This window comes from Mus caroli, unplaced genomic scaffold (genome assembly GCF_978045245.1).
Source record: "Mus caroli unplaced genomic scaffold, Mus_caroli_1 scaffold_9, whole genome shotgun sequence".
Classification (NCBI taxonomy): Eukaryota; Metazoa; Chordata; class Mammalia; order Rodentia; family Muridae; genus Mus; species Mus caroli.
Window position 1 is genome coordinate 39,020,128 of NW_028227264.1, and position 25,908 is coordinate 39,046,035.

Below are 25,908 nucleotides of genomic sequence, written 5' to 3' on the forward strand. Positions count from 1 at the left end.
GCACTCGGGAGGCAGAGGCAGGTGGATCTCTGAGATCGAGGCCAGCCTGGTCTACAGAGTGAGTTCCAGGACAGCCAGTGCTACACAGAGAAACCCTACCTCAAAAACAAACAAACAAAAAAACCCAAACAAACCCAATGCTTACAGAATCTCCTCAGCTTATATCTGTGCTATTTATTTGCGCAGTCTGTTCCCTCATTATTTCCAGTCTGCCGTAGGGAAAGGGTCTGGGTAAAACCCCTAGCCACCAGCGGCTTCACTTCCAACTTTGGAGAGGCTCATTCTCTTGCCACAAAAGAATCGCAAGGCCAGATGTTACACAGCAGCAAGCTGATAATAGCAGACCCCCAGAAAGGCCTGCTTCCTTCAGCAATTCCTCATGTTCTGAGAGGGGCACTTAGTGAGAAAGAAATTTTCCTTCCATTTAGGTTCGAGGCTTAAGTGCTTTTGGAACCCGAGGCGTCCAGCCAGCTCTGCCTGCCTTCTTTCACACGGTTGGCAGTTTCCCACAGAAAACCTTCACTGGGCTTTTGCTAACGTGTCAGCCGCTATGATTTATAGTACATTCGGGAAGAAAAATGTCCTATAAATATAGAATCATGCAAAGAATATCCTGGAAGCAAAGTCTTATCTCTAATTGTCAGGTAGGATTTCCCAAAGCTTCCAGGACAGTATGAGTACCTAAGGGCCAGAGGGGAATGGTGTGAATGCTATGAAATATGGACATTATAAGATGAGAAATAGTTCACGTGAATAAATGCACATTTAACACCGAGATATGCACACATGTACACATGCACAGTTATGTGTATCTGATGCCATTTTCAGGGGAATGTGACAGCTTTGTCTGGAAACTCATTTACCATGAGTCCTATCTCATGTATCAAAAGATGGCCTAGTTGGCCATTACTGGAAAGAGAGGCCCATTGGACATGCAAACTTTATATGCCCTAGTACAGGGGAACGCCAGGGCCAAAAAAATGGGAATGGGTGGGTAGGGAAGTGTGGGGGGGGAGGGTATGGGGGACTTTGGTTCTCGGCATTTGGTTCTCTCCCTCGTGCCTGTATGAGCTGTTCTCACAGGCGCCATCTTTGTGGAAGATGGCTCAAGCATCGCCCAGTGTCTCCAGTGACTTCCAGTGACTGTCCTGCTTCCTTTCAGTGTATGCACACGTGGCTGCTGTCCCACTGTCAGCTGTGGCGGTGGCTGTGGGGTGACACTGCCATTCTGTGTTTCCGAATATCGTGCATGCATTGCATTGGGTGCATTCCTTCTGGCATGATCCCCACACCTGGTGGCTGGGGTAAAGCTTGCGTCTTGTGTTGAGTTCAGAACAGCAGCACTTCTCCCGGTCTAGATAAGGTGTGAGGACTTAAATAGTTGAGAGCCAGCAAAGAGACCGTGGGAAGCCCTTGTGAACCACTGTGGGTCCTCATGAACCTGCAGGGGTTGTAGGTACTGAGAAGAAGCCCCATTTCGTTCTCTGCTTATAACCCTTCCAGTTTTCTTCTTCATGCTTACCCCATACAGTGGCTTTCCTGCCCTGCCCTGCCCTCTTGCCCACTCATTTGGACGTTGTTTTCTAATATGCAGACCTCCATCCTAAGAGGATAATGTTTTCAGGGAAGGTGGCTGTTCGGGGATGCTGATGGGTTTTTTTGTTTTTTTTTTTTTGACTGAGATGTGGACACAGCAGATTGATGTTGATGTGAATGATGCTAAGCTCCTAGAATTCTGGGACCCGACATGTCGTGAAAAGGTTGTGTATGCATGTAGAGGGGTGTGCATGTGTGTGCACGTGTGAGAGAGACAGACACACAGCAAAAACAATCCTGAGGAATATGGTTTATACTTTGCTAAATTTTTATTTGCTTTCCTAGGCAAACATTTTAATATAAACTTATCTCTAAAAGAAACAAAACTCCCCCTCCTTCCCTAGTTGGTATGCATGCCACCCCAGTGAAACTCCTAATTTGACATTTGAATCCCCACTGTATATGCAGATAGTAAATAGCATCTACATTATGCAAACTACTAGAAACCTCTGGCTCTCTCTGGATCTATCCTAGGTATTTGGCTTCTCTTTTTTATGCCTGTAATAAAACCCAGAAAAACGTGAGGTTTTATTCTCTTAGCCTTCCCTTGGGGTGTTCAATTGGAGACATTTCAACGTGCACAGAAAATGCAGGGAACTTAAAGATGTCTATTCTGTAGTAGGAAGAAAATCCTACTCTAATTTGCTTGTCTTCTCTTTCCGACTTAGCAGAATAACTTTGAAAATAAATCTAGAGTGTTTATTTCTCCTTCTCCATTTCTCCATCCCCCCCCCTAAGTTATCAGGGCCTGCTTGAGTTATAATGCGTTTTTTTCCTGTCAAAGAGGATTTGATTTCTAGTTCCCTCGTCCCTTGCCTCCCAACCCACACTCGGTGTAATGATGCTGTGGTGGCAGATTGATGGAGTGAGGATTTGAGATGCCTCTGTGGCTGTGGATTTCAGCATGTCTGATGCTGCCGCCAAAGGCTGTTAGCAGACTTGGTGAAGGTGAGGTGGGCTTGGGCCTCACAGCGAGTATCCCAGGGACTCTGTACCCTGTGACCTGGATTGCTTCTGTGTGTTCACACTCAGCCCTGATGCTACAGCAGTAACGGACTCAGCTTTCTTGCTATTGTCTTTAGTTTTAGTAGGTTGACTAGGATGTACATGGAAGTAAAAATCCTTTCATTTTGTGATTTTATACAAGCTCACTTGCATGGGGGTGGGGTGGGGGTAGGGGTGTTGACCCTAAAGCCTCACACACTCTAGTCAGACTCCACCACTGAGCTGTATCCCCGTGCCCCTTGTATGGAGCTCAGTGAGTGTTTCTCCTGGGAGTTTGCTGAGCCCTTTGCTGCTTTAGATGTATGTATTTTGTCAAAACTGGCAGCCTCTTAAGTATGAATTGTTTGACTGCTATTTTTCTACCCTGTGCTCTTTCTCTTTCTCTGGGATATCAAGGCTATGAATGTTGGACCTCTTGGTATTATCATAAATGTCCCCAAATCTTAAAAGATTTACATTTAAGTGTGTGTGTGTGTGTGTGTGATTATAGCTTGAGTGTCAGTGCCCTGAAGAGGTGGAAACCCCTGGAAATGGAGTTACAGACAATTGTAAACTGCCCACGATGGGTGCTGGGAACAGAACGTGCATCCTCTGTGAGAGTAGTACAAACTCTTAGCTGGAGGCCCGTGCTCACACCTCAAGCTCTTTTCATCCCATGCCCAGCCCTTTTTGTCTCTCAGTTTTCCTTTCTATTGCTTCATCTGTATTCTCCTGACTCATTCTGCTGCTGAGTGCATCCACTGAGATTTTATGTTAGTTACTATATTTATTGTTTTCTGTTCAGAGATGTCCATTTGGCTCTTTTTAGCTCCCATGCCTGGGCTAAGTCTTCTCTTCCTTTTCACTGCCTTCAGAGGCACATCCTTTTATAACAGTTGCTTGTCAGTCTCGGTCAAAGCATTCCCACGTGTTCTGTGCTGTAATTGGAGTCCAGGAATTGTCCTTTCTCGTCGTAGCTGGGAGTTTTCCGATTCTCACATGCTCAGTGGTTTGGGATTGCATCCTGGACATTTTGAGTATAATCTAGGACCTCTGGGTTGTAAGTACTATGAATAATAGTGATCTATATCATATTACATTATATTAAATTTTATTATATTATATATTCTATTTTATATTCTACATTCTATATTCTATTATATTCTGTATTCCACATTCTATGTTCATTATTTATACATATTCTATATATGTATTCTATATTTTATACTTTATATCCTCTAGTCTTTTACATTCTATTCTCTATATTCTCTATTTATTATAATATGGGACCTTCCTCATTGGGCTCAGGCATAAAATTCCAGCCAGCTTTCAATGGTTTTATGGGTTAAATATGGAATGTGCCCCCAAGCAATTTGTTGAAGGCTCTTACTGCTTTTAATATTCTATCTTTATTTAGTGCATTTGTTGTTCTGATTATTATGTGCCAGGAGGAATTTCTTTTCTGGTCCAGTCTATTTGGAGTTCTGTAGGCTTCTTGTATGTTCACGGGCATCTCTTTCTTTAGGTTAGGGAAGTTTTTTTTCTATAATTTTGTTGAAGATATTTACTGGCCCTTTAAGTTGAAAATATTCATTCTCATCTACTCCTATTATCCGTAGGTTTGGTCTTCTCATTGTTTCCTGGATTTCCTGGATTTTTGAGTTAGGATCTTTTTGCATTTTGCATTTTCTTTGATTGTTGTGTCCATGTTCTCTATGGAATCTTCTGTATCTGAGATTCTCTCTTCCATCTCTTGTATTCTGTTGCTGATGCAAGCATCTATGCTTCCAGATTTCTTTCCTAGGGTTTCTGTCTCCAAAGTTGTCTCCCTTTTCTTTATTGTTTCTACTTCCATTTTTAGATCTTGGATGGTTTTGTTCAATTCCATCACCTGTTTGGTTGTGTTTTCCTGTAATTCTTTAAAGGATTTTTGTGTTTCCTCTTTAAGGCCTTCTACCTGTTTAGCCGTGTTCTCCTGTATTTCTTTAAGTGAGTTATTAATTTTCTTCTTAAAATTCTCTACCAGTTTCATGAGATATGATTTTAAATCTGAATCTTGCTTTTTGGGTGTGTTGGGGTATCCAGGATTCACTGTGGTGGGAGTACTGGGTTCCAATGATGCCGAGTGGTCTTGGTTTCTGTTAGTAAGATTCTTACGTTACCATCTGGGAATCTCTGGAGTCAGTTGTTATAGTTGTCTCTGGCTGGAGCTTGTTCCTCCTGTGATTCTGTTAGCCTCTGTCAGCAGACCTGGGAGTCCAACCCTCTCCTGAGTCTGAGTGGTCAGAGCACTCTCTGCATGCAAGCTCTCCTCTGCAGGGAAGGTGCACAGAGGTCTGGAGCTCAGCTCTGCCTCCTGGCTGAAGATAAAGGCCCAAAAGGGTCCCTGTCCCAGAAGCTATGTTGCTTCTGCAGCCCGTGGGCTCTCCTGCGCAGACTGGTCTCTGAGGGACCCAGGATACAAGATGGCTCTCTCACCTGCTCCAGCGGTCAGAGCCCTCCCTGGAGGACACCTCTCTTCTGATGAGGAAAGTGCACAGATGTCTCATGTTGAAGGTCCTAAGCTGGTGACATTAGTTCTGGACTGGGGGACAAGTCTTTGAGAGGCATCTTGACCTGACCTCTTCCTGCTGCTCTGCTTGCTGCCCTCTTTGTGAGCACTCTGTGCCTTCTCCACTATCATGCTCTGCCTCACCAGACCACACACCCAGAAACTGGCCATGGGTCGAAAACCTGTGAGCCAAGGTGAGTCTCCTCCAAAATCGTTTCTCTCTCTGGTACTTGGTGCTGGGATGAGAAAACGTGTAGATTGTAAGCTTTATGTCAGTCATGTGTGCTACGCATCTGTAGTGTGCTTCAGGTCTACTCATAGGCCTGTGCCTACATAGCCAGTCTGGGATCTGGGCAGGGATCAGTCTGTCTGGACGGAAAGGCCAGGGTCAGATCTCAATGTGTGCTGGACCTCATAAACTACCATGGCATTTCCTCAGCTGATATTTCTTCCTGGTGGCCCCAGTGACCTCTAGTTCCTGATGGCTTCTAACGCTCTGGACAGAGGTTTGGATTTTAAGAAGCCTCATGTTTTTGTTCACATTTCTTCAGGCTGGATCTCAGTCCAAGGCCATTGAGGGGTGAGGGAGACACAGCGCCTTCCAGGAACTACAGCCTCAGCTCAAATCGCAAGCTGCTTTTTCTCAGATTAGTAGCCTTTTGACCTCAATTTTCACTTTTATCAGTTCAGTGGGATTGCCTTGGAGTTAGGATACAAGAATGGAGACCAGGAGAGGCTGGGGAAACGGGTGGCTGTCTCTGGGGAGCAGCAGCTGCCTTCCTTCCCTGATTCTGAGGGGGAGGGCTTCTCTGGCTTCCATCCCTGCTAGCTGGCCTGAATGGGGACAGGGCCATAGCAAAGAACAAAGGAGCTTACCATTGGCTCCATTGTGCTTTGAAGTCTAGGCTTTCCTGACATCTGCCTGCAAGCATTTACTTGTCTGAGTTTCTAAAGAACGATTCTTTGTTTCCCATCCCTCATTGTGTGAACTTGGGGGATGAGGACGCACTTAGCCATCTATCTGACCCATACCTGAGACTCAACTCTCATTCCAATATTTTTGGTAAGGTATCACTACAAAACATATGACTGACCCTTGCTCTTACTAAGTCAGGGCTGAGTCTGAGAACCAAGGCAGTAACCGAAGAAGGTTTTTGGAATTCTGGTATCTAAGAGCAGCATAGCTTGTAGAGGCCTGATGCCCATCAACCCTCAGGCAAGGCTGGATTTATGTTCCATCCAGATACTACTGTGTTTCCCCTCCCCCAACCACTCCCACCACCCTCTTTTCTCTCTGAAGAAGAAGAAACAGTTTCCTTCACTGGTCCCTGCCCAACAACAGATGCTCTCAATTATTGCAAAATTGATAAATAAATCTATTTTACTTGTTTTGGTTTGTTTCCCCAGGAAGCTTTGGCTTCTCTGATCAACACATAAACACACACTCAGTTCCATATCCTGTTTAGTTTGAATCAAAGATGTACAAGGCGTCTCTGTCCTTTGGCAGCCACTGTGCAGAGACTCTATTGTTAGCTCCCTCTCCTGGTGGAAGATGGCCGGCTATGAACCCTCAGGGGCCTGGCAATGTGCCTTTGGGAATACACTGATTAAAAACAACCCCCAGTACTCCATCATAGCCAAAGAACTGGTCATTTAAACCACCCATTACATGACCTCCCAAAGGAACAGGTAGGGCCAATAGAAAAACAATATTCCCTTTTTGTTTGCTTTATCTTAAAGTTTTCTTTCCTCTACCTGTCCCAGTTTTTAAAAGGCTTGTATAGAACCTGCCTGTACTGCTATGCCCAGTGACATGTGCTTATAAATCCTATGACTTGGGAAGCCGAGGCAGGTTCGAGGTCAGGATGAGCTACATAGTGAGTTTAAGAGCTGCCCGGGCAAGACACTGAAACCACAAACCACACCTCAAAGGCCGCAAGGTCGCTGTTTTTAGTTTGATGCTTTTCTCATGGGCTGCATGAGATTGTGTATGAGAGTGAGAGGAGCCTTGTGAAACAGAAAACTGTTACTCTAAATTCCCAGGCAACGCTTTTGCAAGGCAGCGCTGATGGCTTTTTTTCTAGGTCAAGGGTGGGACTACTTTAAAAAAATTTTTTTTTATTACTACTAGTTTAGCTCAAGGCCTTTGTCTTGAATTAATGATTGTAGGCTGACAGGCAAAAAATATTTTAAAGGATTGTTTTTAATTTTTCATTATTGTTTGGGAATAAAATCTTAGAATCAAGCTTCCTGGCTTTGAGAGATCCAGTTCTGAAAGAAAGAAAGAAAGAAAGAAAGAGAGAGAGAGAGAGAGAGAGAGAGAGAGAGAGGGAGGGAGGGAGGGAGGGAGGGAGGGAGGGAGGGAGGGAGGAAGGAAGGAAGGAAGAAAAAAGGGAGACAGATAGACAAACAAAATTTAATGTTAAGGTAATACTTGATTAAAAATATCCCCAAGCTTCATATCTGTGCTTGGTACAGACTCATGAAGTCAGACCCCTTGTTTGTTGCATGGGAAAAGCCTTTTTCATTTGAAAAGCAGAACTACAAATGTCTGCAAAATAGCAGGGGGGATGTGAGATAGCGTCTCAGAAAACCTTCTGTCATCCTTGATCTTAATGTTTGGAATTCTATGTTTTAAAAAAAAAAAAAAACAGCATCCTGCCTTCCTTTTAAGATGTAAACCTCGAAGTCCTGCTAGATGGGTAAAAGATTGCTGTTCCCTTTTCTGAGGCGTCCAGGAACTTGCCCTCCCAAGAAACTCACGTGATAGGAACCCCCACCCACCACTGCTTCTAGTGAATTCCTGGTGTCTGTCATACAAAGCAGGACCGCGGATTTTTAAAGGTCTGCAGGGGCTTCAATCCTTGGGGGTGGGCTCTGTGTAACAACCCCTTGTAATGCTGTGCTAGCCATTTCCACACAGGCCTGTGGGCAGCAAACACACAATACGAAGTGTCTCTGAGCACTGCCATCTGCTGCTAAGAGACTGTTTACCTGCCTTGGGAGTCCGCTGATGGACAGAGGGCTCTGGGAGTCCACAGCCCCACTGCCTAGGAGTAATGGAGGTGGTGTTGTTGGTCACTTGATATTTGAAGCACACGGATAATAGACACACAATGCACCCTGGCATTTAGGAAATTGTGTGGAGCAAAACCATCATCATCTATTTTTTAAAGAAAATTATGGGTCTTACTCTTTTCAATTAAACTTGCCTGGGTATTTGAAGGTGCTCATAGAATTCCATTTGTGGGAATTTGGGAAAGGCATTGTGTTGATGTGTGCAGTGGAGAATTAAGATGAATGGTAATTGAAAGAGAAGATAAAAGCGAGTGGTTTCCATGGGGAAATAATCACGACCTGCTGTCAGATTGATTCCAATAAGAACACTGCTTTATGTGAAATGTTTTTTAAACAGCTAAACCAAAGCAGTATGTGAGAGCTCATCTGAGAGCGTGTATTGCTGTCTGTGTGCTGTTATTAGACCTCCATCTGAGATTCCTTGACGTGCATTCTCCACCAGCACAGCTGTGTTTTGGCTTCTTTGTGGTCAACTCTCAGCTGGAAATGAGGAGTATCAGGTTGCAGAAAGATAATCCTATATTTAACAAGAGGGATTCACAACTACCAATGTGTGAAGTCACTCCTGTGTGCTAGCCCTGGCTTAATGCTGGTGCTGAGTCTGACGTGTCTCTGTAATGTTTCCAAAACACCTTGCAGCGTTTGGAAGCATTTAGCCATAGAAATTCTTCCCTGTGATTTGTATCCAAATTTTTTTGTGCATCTTTTGTGAGTAATCCTTAAGGAAGCCATTTCCTTGTGCCCCTATTGTATCCCATAGAGAACTCCATCAGAGACCCTAAATAATTCCTTGCTTTTATTGCATGACACCGCTGTGCCTCACATTAAATGGAAAGAAACATACCCTGTAGGCATGAAGCACAAATGCCTACAGAATAAATAAATGAATGAATGAACTTTGTTCAAACCTTGCTTCCATTTCACCTCCACTACTCTACCAGCTGGGACCCTGGGGATGGATGTGATGGGCAGAGGGGTGGGGGGACTGACAGGGGCCAGTCTCAGTTTTCCTCTCTGCGGATTTGGCTCACAGAAGGCAGGAGACCAGCAGATGTGGCAGATAAGGTGATATCTGTAATAGATTTGGCTGTTTTCCTTTCTTAAAGTCCCTCTCCATACCATTTCCCCAGAGGGTCGTCTGGTGTCACCTGTCATTGTTATCACCGTAATTCCTCTTTACCCTTAATTCCTGCCTACAACTTTGTAAAGGGTCTCTTTGTGAAATTCTCCTCAGTCAGTCAGTGTGACAGGTCCCTGACTGATATTTACCCAAGCCACAAGATGACAACGTTGACTAATATAGACACAACAGTTTGGCTCTCTTGTGTTCTAACTAGTAAATGGCCTAGGAGAGATCTGTGAAAGTGCTCTGTCTGTTTGATGCAGGAGAGAGTGTGGCTGGGTCCGAGGAGCAGGTGTTTGCCTTTAAATGTGTCTAACTTGTAGCTTCAGAAACCGTTCTCTGAAAGGAATAACTCTCTTAAATGTGTTCCTATTTCCTTTTCAAAGTCATTATGTACAAATCTGATGTCTGCTCCTAGCCATGACATCTCCTGGGAAAGTTTACATCTTATTCAGTTTTGTATTTATCCTTGCCTGATCCATGCTGGTGCTTGATAAATATTGACTGACTGAATGGTTATTAGCATCTAATAAGAGAAGAAAAAAATCAATACAGGGATGGAGGGTGGATTAGATAGTATTCCTTGATGCTCTGTGTTCTCCCTTCACAAGACAACAGCTATAAGACATGGCTGCCCTCAGAAAAGCAGCTTGCAGAGCAGAGTAGCTACATCTTTTCCCCCAAGTTAGAGTCTTGCTATGTAGTTGTCTTAGTTTCCTTTTCTGTTGCTCTGATAAGAACCCTACCAGATGCAACTCTAGGGATTTTTGGCTCACAGTCTGAGGCAGAAAAGTCACAGTGACAGATGGAAGCAGTGGGTCCCATTGCAGTCATAGTCAAGAAGCAGGCAACAATGAATGCTTGGGCTCAACCCACTTTCTTCTTTGTGTGTACTCTTTGATCCTAGTCTTGGGAATGGTGCTGCCCACAATGGGCAGGTCCTCCCATCTCAATCAGTCTAATTAAGATATGACCGGCAGGTGTGCATGGACACCTATCAACTATGGTTCTAGACCTCATCAAGTTGACAACTGAAATTGACCATCACAGTAGTCTGGGATGACTTTGAACTTGTTATTCTCCTGCCTCAGCATGAGTCAGTGTTGAGATTACCAATATATGCTACCGTGCCCTAGATATATAATTTATAAAGACTCTTGTTTAAAAATCACCAAGATTTCAGGACAAAGTCAGCCAGATGATAGGTTAAGCGAGAACCCCACAAAGCCTTCTTGAATGGATCCCTGAGAAAGAGGGAGATTCTCTGCTGACAGGTGTGAGCGGTCTCTCTGTGCTAGAAAGCCATCCTTCTCAGCTCAGCATCCTTGTCCCACACACCAGCTCAGCAGTAGGTCTCATTACCCATCTCTCTCAGTGCTAAGAGAGATGACCAAAGGCCTCAGTGTCTCTTCCACCATGCACCTCAGCTTTTTGATGCTGTGACCCCCAAAACTGTTCTTTAGGGAACAGATTCTTGAAACTCTAACCTTAGAAAGCAGTAACAGGTAATGACCATTCCTCTCTGAGTGTGAAGGGGTATCATGTATCCAGTTGCATTAAGGTCCTTTCAGGTGGAGTCAGGTGGAGTTTGTCTTTAACTAGACAGTCCCCAGGGGCCATTGTCATTAGCTTCTTAACTTGGCCACTGGACATCTCCTGTGGCTTATGCTGCCTTCAATGACAACAGTGCTGGGCACATATGCTGATAACCTTGGCCTAACCTTGTATTTCTTCTGTTCTGCCCAGATCCTGAATCTTTACAGACCCACTGTGTTCTCTGTCCTTCACAGGGTTCCCGATGGCACATAGAGCTCCAGCCATGGGCAGGCCCTTCTCGGTCCCTGGACGAAGAGGCCTCAAGGTTCCTGAGCTACATCAGTACCACTCAGGTTGTGTTTCAAGCTCAAATAGGTTTGGGAATAATGTCAAAGGTACTGACCAACCATTGATAGAAGATTTTGCCATCTAAGTCCTGGGAGTTGTGAGGAGCTCCTGAGCAGGGTAGGGTCCCCTGTTGCTACTCAACTTTTTCCCACACCCATGAAGGCAGAGAAGATAGCTTCTGTTTGCCTGTCATCTTCCTAGATTCTCACCAATCTGGAATGTTCTAATGATTCATCCCCATGTGTTTTAAAGAATCACTTTAGAAAATTGCTTTGGAAAGCCATGTGAAGAGACAGATTTGTCCCTGTGAGTAGGCAGTCAAGTATGTCACAAAACCAAACCATCTTCTTTCCCATTTGGAAGCATCCGGCTGTATGCTTCCCAGCCATGGGCTCTTGGCAACCAGGCTGTGATAGGCAAGGAAGACGGAGGCTCTGAGAAGAGAACCACCAGAAGCTAGTGACCCCAGCGCTCACTTCCCTCTCCTTGGATCGCCCTAAGTCATCACTGAGCAGCCCCAGTAATGGATGGCTTTCCACACAGTGGCAGCTCCTGTTCAGCTCTGGGAGTGAGGCAGAGTCCGGCCCTGAGGAGGCAAGAGAACATCCATTAAAGTGACTCTCAGGCTCTTGACACATTAATTAGAAGGTTCACTGTCACATTGCCCGATCCTAGAGAAGGCAGATGTAACGGAGAGATGAAGGCCCGAGAGATGCTTAGCCCTGCACTGAGAGGAGGAGGAGGGTAGAACTTTCCGAGCCTGGGAACTGAGCACAAGGTTACCCTAAGAGGCCCCCTGGGCACAAGTGGCCTGCGGGAGGGGGTGCTGGATGCTTATTTCCTTAAGTCCACTGGCCCTTACCACTGCACTGAGCCTCACGGCAGCAAAGCCGTAAAGGATAAGAAAGAATATGGCCCTTACTGTGAGACAGAGTCTGGCTGTTTAGCCCAGGCTAGCCTTGAACTCCTCCTGAGTGCTCAGGTCTCAGGTGTATGCCATCATGCCTGGCTTGTTGCCAGAGCTGTAGGAGGTTAGTTTAGGTTAAAAATCTTATTTCTTACATGATGCCACAAGACACTTATAGGAATTTTAATACTTGTCCCCGAGACATGGAAATAAAAGCTTGTGGAGTTAATTGTGGCTGATAGAATGATAAATCAGTCCTCATGCTTTATAGAAATTTATCTTATTTTGGCTGCTTTAAATTAATTTGGTGGATTTACCCAGGCTTAATTAAAATACTGAAATTTTAATTTCACAATTATGGTTTTAGATGAAGGATAGAATGCTAGATCTCTTAATTACAACCTAAAAACACTCTTTAAAAGCCTGGAGAAAAATTAGAGGTATTAAAATTATAAAGTGAACTTGAAAACGATGAGCCCCATCCTCCAACATTAATTTATTGAGCACAACTCTCCAAATCCTACTTTACATGTATTTTGAGCTAATGTTGCTTAACTTTTATGAGGAGTGTTTACTTGCAGGATGCGCTTTGGGCATCCAGTGGTCATTTCAGATTCACTTGGGTCTTTCTCATGAGCCATGGTCTGAAAGGGGGAAAAGTCTAGGAGTAAGAGGCACATTCTGATGTGATATGGGCTAATGCTGGAACCTGGACCATTGATTTTGCCTCTGTGACTGTCCCTGTTCTGATCCCCAAAACCTTGAGGTTGGACCAAATGCTTCTAAGATCTTCTCCATGGCTGAGAAAGTAGGTGAGGGTGGCTATTACCCAGGCATTCCTGAACAGCTAAGTGGTCAGGCGTTTCTGAAGGCAATGGGCTTGCAGTCTTGGCCTCACGGAGCCCAGAGATGAGTAAATATATAATCATCAGACAGCTGGAGAAGATCCATAAGCAAGAGCGTGTTTGAAGCGGTGAGAGAAAGATGCTTCCCACCTCCATGTGCTGTGGGCTCCATAGCAGGATCTTAGTTCCTAACTGATACAAGAGCTGGGAAGTGCAATACAAGAGCAAATGACAAAGTTTATGCTGAACTCCGTGGGTGTCTTCATAAGACAGTGCTGCTCTAAGACATGGCCAAAGCACAATGCTTTCATGCTTTGCACATGGAGAAAGAAAGGAACCTGGAAAGGAACAACAGGACAAATGGATTTCCTCTAGATCCAGGCAGTAAATTCTAAGGATGCTGACAGGAGATTTTTGGTGGAGACCTCAGCTGCAGGGATGGGGCGGGTGGGGCAGTGAATCTAAGAGCTAGTGGACAATGAAGAGATGAAAGCGACTTTAAAGTTTATTCTGTCTTATTGCAATCCCAGTGACCAGGAGGATTCAAGGCCCTTCCCCAGCCTCTGCATGGGAAGGCCACCCCACTCAAAAGAATCTGTATAGCTTGTTACACATAGAGGGAGCCAATTGCTCCCTGTGAAGTTATAGTCCCTTGAGAGAGTGCAGTTTGAGGTAATGATTGTATCAGGTTGGAATATTTTGAAATGATATGGCCCGAGTTCCTTTCAGACTCAGTGGAAGGCTTTTTGTCCTTCAGAAAAATGTGACAGATTGCAGACCTCTCAATGGTTTTGTAATCAGGAGACATTTTATCCAGCTGATGGCTTCCAGGTGGGAGCCGTCATAGATGACACTGATTCTCCGTTCGATTCTTTCACTAACTGTTGCTTCTCTATGCAATGCGGAGCTTTGCCGATGCCATTGTGACTTATGCCTCATTTAGAAATCATGTTAACAATGGAGGCCTGCAAAACTTGCAGAATATTAAAGTCACTGTTACCTAAAATTTTCTGTTAGCAGCAGTGAGCCACTGAGTGAATTCCACCCCCATCTTCCTCTGCTGCTTTAAGAAAACAATCCCTCAAATCTATGCTCAAACTGGTACAGTAAAGGCCAGCACTTGATAAGCTCATGGCTGAGTTTTTCATGTGTCAATCACCTACCCAGGGCCTGGCACTCTGTGAGTCTCCCGGATCTCAAACCTTAATAAAATGCCCTTCTCAAACGGTAATTAAGTAAGAGGGGTGTCTCTCAGAGGTTGAGCATGTGGGTGAGCTTTAGACAGTCATGGGTGTGGTACCCCTCTGCATACTGATGACCTTGGTGGCATGATTATGGCCCTGAATTTTTATATTTTTATTTTTCTTCCTTCCTTCCTTCCTTCCTTCCTTCCTTCCTTCCTTCCTTCCTTCCTTCCTTCCTTCCTTCCTTCCTTCCTTCCTTCCTCTCTCTCTCTCTCTCTCTTATGAAACACCAGAGGCTATGGCATTTGACCACAGTACACAGAGCTTCAGGTTCAGCTAAATTAGCAATATTGTTTTTCATAATATGAGAGGTCCTGCTCACACTACAGAGTTCTGCATGAATAATTCGGTGAACTGCTAACAGGAAACAGTTAACTCGTGAGCACTTGCTCTGTTCTGATGGAAGGCTCCAGAGCCAGCTTCTTAGGGCAACCCCCACACCATATGCCTCCAGGAAGCACGGCTTTGAGTACAGAGTTCATCTAAGCAACAGTAGCTGTTTTAAATAAGAAAAAAGGTTTAAAATCTGTTTTTCTGACTATTACTACCCATCTATTATCTGTTATTTATCCAACTACCTATCTCTACTTGTAAAAACAAAAACAAAAACCCTTTGAAGTCAGTCTGGATACACAGATTAGAACTTTGCAACCTTGTATCGATAGTATGTATTATATTTGTGCTCTCTCTCTCTCTCTCTCACACACACACACACACAGAGAGAGAGAGAGAGAGAGAGAGAGAGAGAGAGCAAAAAAATTCATTTTTGCCTTTGAGCTTTTCAGAAATAATGTAACCATATAAAAATAGAGTGAATTTTTAAGGGATTCTTGTCAAAACTCCTCAAATATTAAGAACCTCTTTGCCACATTCTATTCATGAGATGGTAGACTTGCTATCCAAACTTTTGGGATGCAAAACGAAATGGAAATGTATTAGACCTCTTTAAGCTAAATAAAAAAAAAATTTCACAAAACATTTTTTCCTGGAATCTATTTGCTTCTGTTCAGACCTAACTTACTTTATATGGCTAAAATTACAAGGGGAATTAGGCAGGCAGAGAGTATAATTACTTCAGCTGGAGCTTAGCTTGAAGTTGCTGTCCTCGCTTGTTTTGTTTGCAAGAGAGTTTTTTGAAACCATGGCTATAAATCTTAGCCAGAAAATTTGAAAAAAAAATCAATATTTAATTATTTTTTAAGAGCAAAGTTTTATAGAGGACTTCTAGTTATTTTCCAAAAATGAATGTCTGTCAATAAGATGGTTAATGAATGGTTAAAATTAGATAATTCCTGTGCTGTATCTTTTAGATAAGACAAGAAGGGGAGTGGAAAAGAGTGTCTCTCTGATTAAAGTATCTGTGCATGATTAAATCTTAGATTAAGGAAAAAATGTAATTAGATAAAGTACAATCCTTATAGAGAGGATTCTAAGTTAGTAACTGTCAACCTTCTTAATGTTATAACCCTTTATTCTCCCAACCATAAAATTATTTCATTTCTCCTTCATAATTGTAATGTTGCTACTGTTATGAATTGTAATGTAAACATCTGATACTCAGGATATCTGATATGTAATCCCTGTGAAATTCATTCAACCCCCAAAGGAGTTGTGACCTACAGGTTGAGAACTGCTGCCCTAGACCGTGTGGAGGCTCAGGAGGAACCACTGGTGCTATAAGCTTGACTATCTCTCTCCCAGAGTTCCTACTTTGAGAGGCCTCTGGTTAATTGTTGGTGCCAACTTCTCTGTTCTTTGTTGGGGGTCAAAGAGGATGCTGTCTTCACTTGAAAGCCCTGGCCCAGGTCTAGTCTCTTTCCTTAACATTCTAAGGTTCAGGTGGGCAGACCATGCTGGGTCTTTTTTTCTGGGGCTTTATAAAAGGCCAAACCCTCCAGTAAACTCAAAGGGCTGCCTTTCCAAGGAACACCTCCCTGCTCCATCCACTGCGGGGTGTGTGAGAGAAAACTTATTATACTACGGGTTCCCCAGGGATCATGATACCTTGTCAATCCGGAGTGGAACACAGAGTGTAACTCTTTTTTCTTTTTCCTTTTTTTCTTCTACAACTAAGGTGATTTGTAGCGGAGGAGCCGTGTTAACCATCACTTACATGGAAGTGGCCAGAGCAGAGTTTTGATGCCATTAGAATGGCAGTAGGAACATACCCTGTGTGTCATTGTGGAAAAGCTTAGAGAGAAGTGTCCACAATAAGTGTCTTATCTTCAGAGCAAGGCACTGCCCTGGAGCAAAAGGCTCAGGCTTAGGCAGCCCAGGACCCTCAAAAGTGCCTCCTCTAAGCAGCCTCCTGGAGGAGGCACGGCACAGAACAGAGCATGGAGAGCTCAGGTTTAAGACGCAGCAATTTTTCTATCAGTGGATCAGCTCTGACCAATTAGATTGGCAACAACTCTGTCCTTGGGTGGTTGAGGAAGAGCAGCAGGTAGGCAGACAGAGGCAGAATTTCTACCTCTGTCTGGCCAAATGGTGGAGGATGAATTGTAAAATCAGAACACTGTGCGCCGTTAACACACGTGTTCTGTAGTTGTTGCTTGGGAGAGGACTCAGATCCATTTTCTGATGACTAATTTCTTCTTTGAACAGTGGCCGGAGACGGAGAGGTGGAAAGACACTGAGCTAAAAGGAGAGAAACTTGAGTGCTTTTCCTTGCTTTTTTTTTTTGAGACCTCAGATCTCATGCAACTTAGGCTGGCCTCAAAGTCCTTATGTAGCTGAGGAAGCCTTGAAGTCTTCATGCTCCTGCTTCCACCTCCCCAGTGCTGAAATTACAAACACGTGCCACCACGTCTGGCTGATTTTTTGCTTTTGTTTATTTGTTTGGAGATTTTATTTATTTTTATTTCATATATGAATGTTTCCCAGAACATATATTTGTGCACTGTGTGCATACAGTACCCCTGGAGACTAGAAGAGGGCGTTGGATCCTCTGGGACTGGAGTCTGACTATTGGTCAGAGCTGATCCACTAATGGGAAAATTGCCGAATCTTAAACCTGATCTCTCTGTACTCCGTTCTGTGTCGTGCCTCCTCCGGGAGGCTGCTTAGAGGAGGCCACTTTTGAGGGTCCTACCTAAGCCTGAGCCTTCTGCTGCAGGGCAGTGAGAGCCCTGCTCTGAAGATTAGACACTGAAGATAAGAGTGCTCAGAAGAGCAGCCATTGCTCTTAACCACTGTGTGTGTGTGTGTGTGTGTGTGTGTGTGAGTGTGTGTGTGTGTGTGTGTGTGTGTGTGTGTGTGTGTGTGTGTGTACAGAGTCTTTCATTGATCCTGGAGCTCACTATTCAGCTAGACTAAGCTGTCTGTGGAGCCCCCAGGGTCTGCCTCTAATCATGAGTGCTTGAGTTACAAACATGACACCATGACAGCATTGCAGTTATAAATGGTCCAGGACAAGATTTCTCAGCAATCACTTTACATGCTGAGCCATCTTGCCAGCTCTAGAATATCTTTTTAATTAATAATAATAATAATAACTGCCCTGCTGTTGTTTTCCAATGAACAAAAGCAGTGAACTGCAGAGCTCCTTTGTACCAGGAGTGAGTGATCTTTTGTCTCCTGGGTGATGGCTCCTCTCAGCTTAGAAAGTCTTGGAGGATAACGATAAGGGGACTTTTGATCACTCAGTAAGGCAGGTGTCTGGGACTCAGAGCTGTTTTCTTCTATTTGATGAGCCCTGGCCGTGCACAGCACCAGCCTCAAACCCAAGCCCCCTTCCATGACCAAGTGCACTGGCTTTTCATGCACTTGGAGTAAGAAGTCTCTTAGCCAAAGTCCACTTCCCTTTGGTTTTCTTATCTCATTTTCATGCAAGCATTAGGAGAAACACTTGGGTTAACTGCGCAGCACTTTTCTGCTCCAGAGCTCCAGAGCGGCTCTCCCAGGAGGCAGCTCATTAGAAATGACCACAAAGTATCATTTTCTCAGTGACCCATCCCTCTTCTCATCAGGGATGGTCACTTGTCCCAGGATCAGCTATGCCCACAGGTGGCTTTTCTGGTCTCAGTGGTCCCTCCTTGCCTGCCTGAGTTAAGGCACTCACAACCTGGTGAATGTCTTCGCCAGGGTTGTGTCATATTCTTGTGGTAGCGCACTGCCCAGTTCTCAGTCCAGACCCCTTCTCATCCGCTCATCCCCCAGGCTAGCCAGACTACAGTCCCTCTCTGCACAGCCGCCTGACTCCTCTTCCATTCCATCCTGGTTTCCAATTTGCAATCTAGGCAGATGGCCACTGCAGCCCTTAATTTCCCTTCAAACCCGCACCGAGTCTTTGCGAGGTTGCTTCTTATCTGGCACGTAATTGAAATTCCTCTGAACGTTTTACAGCGGTCTTGTGGTTCCCTGGGGAGGAGAATAGTTAGCAGCGGAGGACATAACTCTCCTATTACTGTTTTCAGGAGCGGGAAAAGCAGTTAAGTCTCTACCTGTCGTTTATCATCTAGCATTTTAAATTATTCATATTGATTTCCAATCCTTACAGATTGCATGCGATCACATGGGTACAGACAGCTTTGCTACTGACTCCATCCCTGCACCGAAGCCCTGGCTGGTGTGTCTCGATGACAGGTTTGGCTTAGCTCATCAAATCCGCAGCAAGCGGTGCCGCCTCTACTCTTTAGGGTAAGACACTTTTTTTATAGCTGAGGAGAACACAAACATGCGTGCAGGCGGCCAAGGTCTTTTCCGTGACAACGGGGTGGAGGGTGCAACGTGCTGTCGCTGTGATTGGTCTCATGCCTCACTTCAGGCTGATCTCCCATGCAGCTGCAGGTGCCCGCAGATCACCAACTGAGGTCACCTTGGCACCGCTTTTTCTCCCATTCTGCTGGTAATGAGGTGCCAGCTTCAGTTCTCAGCATCAGGAGGATTCCCCTTGGAGAAACCAAAGGCTTCCAGTGTGAATCAGATCATCTTTGTTAGAGATAGAAAAGGTATCAATGGTTATATCGAGGAAAGAAGAATGTTTTGCACTGTAATGAATGACCCGAGACAGATAAGGCAGCTACTATTTATTTTGGTGTTTGGTTTCTGGTGTGTGTGTGGACCAGTGCCGATCTATATGTATAGCTTTGTATTTATGGGGTGTGGGGGTGGGGGGTGGGGAGTAAAGGAATCCTTGCAACAACCATGTATGTTTGTCCAACAATTGACTGGGTCATACAGGTTGAAAACGACCTCGACACGCACACATATTTAGAGAGGTTCCGTGTAAGAATGAATACGAAGCAATGAGACAATTCCAGCAAGTCCACCAGCACTTTTGTAAATTCCTGAACTCACAAATTGTTGTCTTAGCTTTCCATCGCTGGGATAGAACAGCATGACCAAAAGCATGATTTAAGCTTACAGCTCCACACCACACAGTTCACCCAGGGAAGTCAGGCACAAAGCTTGAGGCAGGAACTGAAGCAGAGGCCAAGGAGGATGCTGCTTACCATGATGTTGTGGCGTGCTCAGCCTGCTTTCTTATAGAACCCAGGACCACCAGTCCAGGGATGGCGTCACCCACAATACACTGGGATCTCCTCCATCAACCAGTAGTTAAGAAAATGCCCTACAGGCTTGCCTACAACCAGATCTGATGGAGACATTTTCTCAAATGTGGTTCCTTCTCAGTTCACTGTTGACAAAACAAAACAAAACCCACACACAAAATAATAAAACAAAAACAACCAGGAAAAAAATGATACCTATCTCAAAACAAAGCATTTTTGTTTGGAGTACTCTGCTCAGTAGGCTATTTATAGAAGCCAAGTCGGTTCTTAGGTTAGACCACTGCAGCATTTTTTTTTTTTTCGAGACAGGGTTTCTCTGTGTAGCACTGGCTGTCCTGGAACTCACTCTGTAGACCAGGTTGGCCTCGAACTCAGAAATCCGCCTGCCTCTGCCTCCTGAGTGCTGGGATTAAAGGCGTGCACCACCACGCCTGGCCACTGCAGCATTTTTAAAAGCACTTTTTAAAGAAGACCCTACATGATGTCACATGCTTGTTTCTCACAAATTCTTTTTTTGTTGTTGTTTTTGGTTTTTGAGACAGGGTTTCTCTGTGTAGCCCTGGCTGTCCTGGAACTCACTCTGTAGACCAGGCTGGCCTCAAACTCAGAAATCCGCCTGCCTCTGCCTCCCGAGTGCTGGGATTAAAGGCGTGCGCCACCACGCCCGGCCTTCACAAATTCTTAATGTGACATAAAAATACAGTCATCAGTCACAACTTCCCATTCTTCCTAGGGCCTTGAAGCATAGCTGGTGGCTTCCAGGAAAATCTTGGTTCTAAACAACAGGCTACACAGCCTCTGTCTGGCTCAAGCTCCATTAGCCACAGAGCCAGGGTCCCCTTCTCAAGGAACCCTTGACAACCTGTACCAGTGTCACCTATAGTTTCTCTTACTCCATTCCACTGTCCAGAGTTAGACATCTTCCAGACTCTGTGGTCACGGGGAGGAGCAGACATCTGGGTCTTGTGGAGACCTCCCCAAAGGAGCTAGTTACGAGGGGACCCAATCATGGCTATCAAACTATTACAAGCAGTGTGTGGACAAGAGATGTAGCTGAGTTTTGGAGTGTTTGCCTAGCATGCATGTGGCCCTGCCCTTGATTCTCAGTTCTACAGAAGCAAGGCATGGTAGCTCACACCCGAATCCCACCGCTCAGGAGGCAGAGGCAGGATCAGAAGTTCAAAGTCATTCTCTACTGTATAAAGAATTCAAGGCCAACCTGGGATTTGTGAAATCCTGTGTCAAAAAAAAAAAAAAAGTCATTGTGGATTGTGGATTTAAAAAAAAAAAGAAAGAAAGAATTCAAATAAAAGTGTGAAGTTAATGAAATATTCACAAATGTGTCAAACGGAGGTGTCTCGAAGGTCTCTGGGTGGGACTTGGTGTGATGATATCAGCTGTGTCAAGGGTTGCTTGAGAAGGAGATGCTGGCTATGTGTGGAGTGGAGCTTGAGTCAGACAGGAGCTGAACAGCCCTAAGAACTGAGATTTTCCTGGAAGTCACCAGCTCTGCTTCAAGGCCCTAGGAAGAATGGGAAGTCCTGACAGCAGACTTTATTTTATGTCACATTAAAAATGTGTGAAAGTAGGTCAAAAAAAAATAATTGCATAGTATAGCATACAAATTGGCAATGTCATCTCCATCCTATTTCCTGGCTCCAAACTGCCTTTATGTTCTGCTTAACATTTTACATTCCACAATAATTTCATTTAAAGCACATAACTGAGTAAAATAAAACTGGGGAAGTTATTTAGGGGGTGTTTTGAAATCCCCCCCTTATTCCTCCAAGCTGTCGGATAAGACAGTTCTGCAGCAAGATTTCAGATTATTACACAGAGAAAAAAAATGTCTCTCATTTACATTCAAAATCAGCTATGCAAAAAGCAAACAAGATACTCTGAATTACACTGGAGACAGAAATGAATAGATTATAGGGGTCAATATTTGAATAAAACCACGAAAGCTTTTATTACAAACTGCAATCTATCTGGGCCTGGTGGCACACACCTTCAATCCATCACTCAGTGGACAGAGGCAGGTGGATCTTTGTGAGCTCAAGGCCATTCTGTCCTGTTCCCAAATGAAACCCTGTCCCCAAAACAAAATACACAAACAACCAACCACCAAACCCAAACCAAACAAAAACAAAAACAAAACCACAAATAAATAAGGAAAAATAAAATGAAGACAGAAAACTGGAGTTTAAAGAAATTACGTGTGGTAGAAAACAAAATGACATTTGGATTGTATAAGGATGGTGAGTGTGTTATGACTTGGGGTCTGGGATCTAGACGGCCCTCCCATCCTGATGAACCCTCTTGTTGCAGGACAAGCAGATGGCTATTGGCCATCTCAGTTGCTGCTGAGAGGAGATGTTCAAGCAGTGGTTCTGATGCGAAGAACCACCACAGGGAACGTTGGCCCTGGGTTACCAGTGTCTGGGAGTGTTGGGACAGATGTGTGATAAGTAGGGGGTCAGAGTCTGTGACCTTCACATCCAAGTGTGTGTCTGAGTGCCAGAGAAGGCTAATGAGGAAGCTATACCTCTGCTGGCCCAGGCATTCCCAGGCAAACCGCAGATACAGAGCAGCTGTGGTGACCATTCCTGCACGAGACTCCAGGAGTCAGAAGATGAAGGCTGATGGCCCTGGGTCTGATCTGCCTCACTATCTCTCCTTCAGCCTCATCACTGTCTCTCTCAGGCTGAAGTGTCTCTGCTGGCTGTCAAAGTTTCATACTCCATGGTGGATTTAAAAGACAATATGTGCTATCATGAAAAAGTTAAATGCAGATCCTTTTCAGTTTTCAAAGAGCGGAGAGAAGAGCAGTGAGCATACAGGAGGGGACAGGAAAGGAAGGTAAACATTGACGAGAAGAAAAAGAAGGGGGATGGAAAACGAAACAAAACAAACAAACCAAACCAAAGAGACAACCCAGATCAGCTTGTAGGCTCAGAGGATAGTTTACACCTTACAACTTTAGACGGGCACTTCCCAGCAAGTCTTCCAGGGTAGAGACTGGTGAGGGGATTGTCCAGGTGTGGTGGGAGAACAGGGGATGAGAGGAACAGAGGGAAGAAACCCAGTCGCTTTCATGCCAGTGGCTGTGTTTTGGGGTTGAACTGCCCGTGGAAATGACAAGGAGAGGAAGCAAGGTGGAGGCCCACTGTCTTCATCTCCCCTTGCCCTGCGTTAAATTATACCACTCGGTTTCAAGACATAATATCTTGGTGTAAGACAGAAGATTTCCTAAGTCACACTTGTCGAGGCAACAGGAGCCAGTGTTTTAGACAGAAAACCTGCAATTTCTGGCGGTTGGGAGCATTTCAAGAAGGATGAATGAGTCTCACAGCCAAATACGTTTGTTTTCCAGAGCTTGAATGGAGGCAGAAGGAAAGTGCTAGCACAGGGTATGTGAACGGGGAAGGAGAGGACTGTGGCTCTCAGTATTTCTAGGTACTTGCTCCGACACCCTTTCTGTTGTCTGGTAATACCACAGGCACACAGACACACATTGTGCCTATGGTATGTTTTTGCAATGTATAATATCTATGCTATATATGTAAATAGAGGATGTGTGTGTGTGTGTGTGTTTCTGTGTGTGTGTGTGTGTGTGTGTCTGTGTCTGTGTCTGTGTTGTGTGCATGCCTGTGCTCCCTAAAATCCATTTCATTCTTTTGGGAGTGGTACTGTTCTGAAAAGACATGGGTTTTATTTGTTTTTTAAGGTAGGTTTCACTAGGTAGTCCTGGCTGTTCTGTAACACCCTACGTAGACCAAGCTAGAAACAAAACACACAAAAAGCCTCCTACCTCTATCTCACCTGATACTGGGATTAAAGGCCTGTACCCCATGCCTGGCTCCATGTTTTAAATGAAATTTTGGAAATTTGCAATGTTACTAACACACAAGTCAATACTTATAAACTGTAGTATTAACTATCCTCCTTGTGCTTTCAGACCCTACACACACACACACACACACACACACACACACACACACACACACACACACACACAGAGAGAGAGAGAGAGAGAGAGAGAGAGAGAGAGAGAGAGAGAGAGAGAGAGAGAGAGAGAGAGAGTCAGCAGTTTATAGATCTAGTTTAGATTCTGCCACCAGGTTACAATGCCTTTCTTGACCCTGCTGGTGTGTTCCCCCTCTGGAGGAAAACATTTCTTACCACTTCCAGCCCTCTCTTCTCAGTGATGAGGGCTGAGAACTTTGCCGATCTGTATTCTAGATTTATTTTTATTGGATTCTTCTCTTTCTTTCTTTCTTTCTTTCTTTCTTTCTTTCTTTCTTTCTTTCTTTCTTTCTTTCTTCCTTCCTTCCTTCCTTCCTTCCTTCCTTCCTTCCTTCCTTCCTTCCTTCCTTCCTTCCTCCCTCCCTTTCTTTTTTTAAGCTTTTTAACAGCTTTAGCTACATCTAGCTCACATACTTAAGTACATAAACGTAAGTCACTACCCTTAAGTTTAAAACATTATCTTTACCCTCTCCTTCCCCAAAGTCCTGGACCACTCCCTATTGTATCACTCCCTATTTCCCTCTAGGCTTTATCCCCACAGCTGTTCTGCCCCTTCCTGCCTACGCCCTGGCTGTGAGCAAACACTAACTGACTTTCTGTCTACACTCACCTATTCTGGACATTTCATGCAAACAGGGTCATGGACTGCGTTGTCTCTAACACATGTTCTCAGAGCTCAGCCACAGCAGCATGTATCAGTACTCCATAGCCTTTATGTCTGAGTCAGTCCATTGCATGGAAACTCTACAGCCTGTCATGTCACCCATCAGGTGATCCATTGCTTTGATTCCCTTTTTAGTGAGATGAGCATTGGTCTATAATTTTCGAGACTACGTCTTTTAAATTATCTTGAATGGATACCATTTTACACCTCCACTACCAATCTCTGACTGTTCCAGTTTCCCCATGTCCTGTCAACACCATATCGGACTGTTCAATTATACCCCTCCTGGTGGTTGGGATGGGATAGATCATCCTGGCTTCAAACTGTCTTTCCCTTCTGAGTAATGATCCTGAGTACCCCTTCATGTCCTTATGGTCCAAGCTTTTGATTCTGAGGGAACATAAGACCCACTTACGTGTACACACAATCCTGTTTGGGTTTTTTTTTTTTTTTTAGTTTTTTTGAAAAAACCAAAGACCTGCCACAATCTGTTCCTTTTTGCCTTTCTGTGGTCTATAAGAGCTCAGGTTGGCAACACACACAGTTCACATACTTAAAGCACACCCGTAGTTAGTCCAGAGAGCAGTTGCATACAACTTTCCAAAAAACCACTCCTCTTTCAAGAACTCTTAGTGCCATCCACCAGGAAATTATTATGATTCTAAGGTGATTCTGTGTGGAAGGAACATCTTAGAGTTATTTAGTGTGTACCCTACACAGCTACATGCAGAGAACCTGGTTGCTTTACTCTGAAACATCAGAGATGGAGGGCTAACATGGCTGTCCTGATATTCCAGTCTAGTCTACTTTTGGGAATTTAGCCCTGTAAGTCTTTCCCTTCTTTAGAAAAACCTTTTAGATTTTATATCCTTGCTATGCTGAAACATTCAGTGTGCCCTAAGATCCCAGCACCGGGATGTGTGATGGTATTTATTAGCTAATTGGATAACTTCACCTCCCTCTTACAGAGGGAGGATGGCCTTTGAATGAGCAACTTAACTGCTGAAGTGCTTCAGAAAGGAACTGTGGGGGCTGCTAATTGTGCCCTACTGTCTAGTCTCCAGTTATTCCCCTGGTAACATAACTCGTCAAGTTAGCAAAACACACAGCCACTGTGTGGATTCCTGGATTTCCTGACTTTCTGTATGAATAATCTCTTGTGTGCTATGTGGAAGCAGCACCTGTCAATAAAATCTGATGGCCAATGAGGTGAGACAGGGTTAGAAAGTGGGACAGAAGGCAAAGAGAGAGGAACCCTGGGAGATAGTCAGGTGCAGGAAGATCCCCCCTCCAACTCTGATGAAGTAGGGCATGTGAAACTAGCCATGTGGAAGACATAGAATAATATAAACGGGTTACTATGAGTTAGGAGCGAGTTGGGGGACAAGCCTAGTTTATGACCTAAGTGTTTACTCATAAATAAGCTTCCAGGTCGTTATTCGGGAACTGGGGCGTGGGTGGGAAAGGCAGCAGCTTTCCTTGTAGCTTCAATG

At 44.4% G+C, this 25,908-nt stretch overlaps 1 protein-coding gene across 1 annotated transcript in view; it reads left to right on the forward strand.

Annotated features, from left to right (window-relative positions):
- Positions 1-25,908, forward strand: part of Mettl24 (methyltransferase like 24) — a 137,238-nt gene that overhangs the window by 35,540 nt on the left and 75,790 nt on the right. The window contains exons 2-3 of the mRNA XM_021175136.3: positions 11,123-11,221; positions 18,711-18,850. Of these exons, the coding sequence (XP_021030795.1) occupies positions 11,123-11,221; positions 18,711-18,850 (239 nt within the window). The remainder of the gene's footprint in view (positions 1-11,122; positions 11,222-18,710; positions 18,851-25,908) is intronic.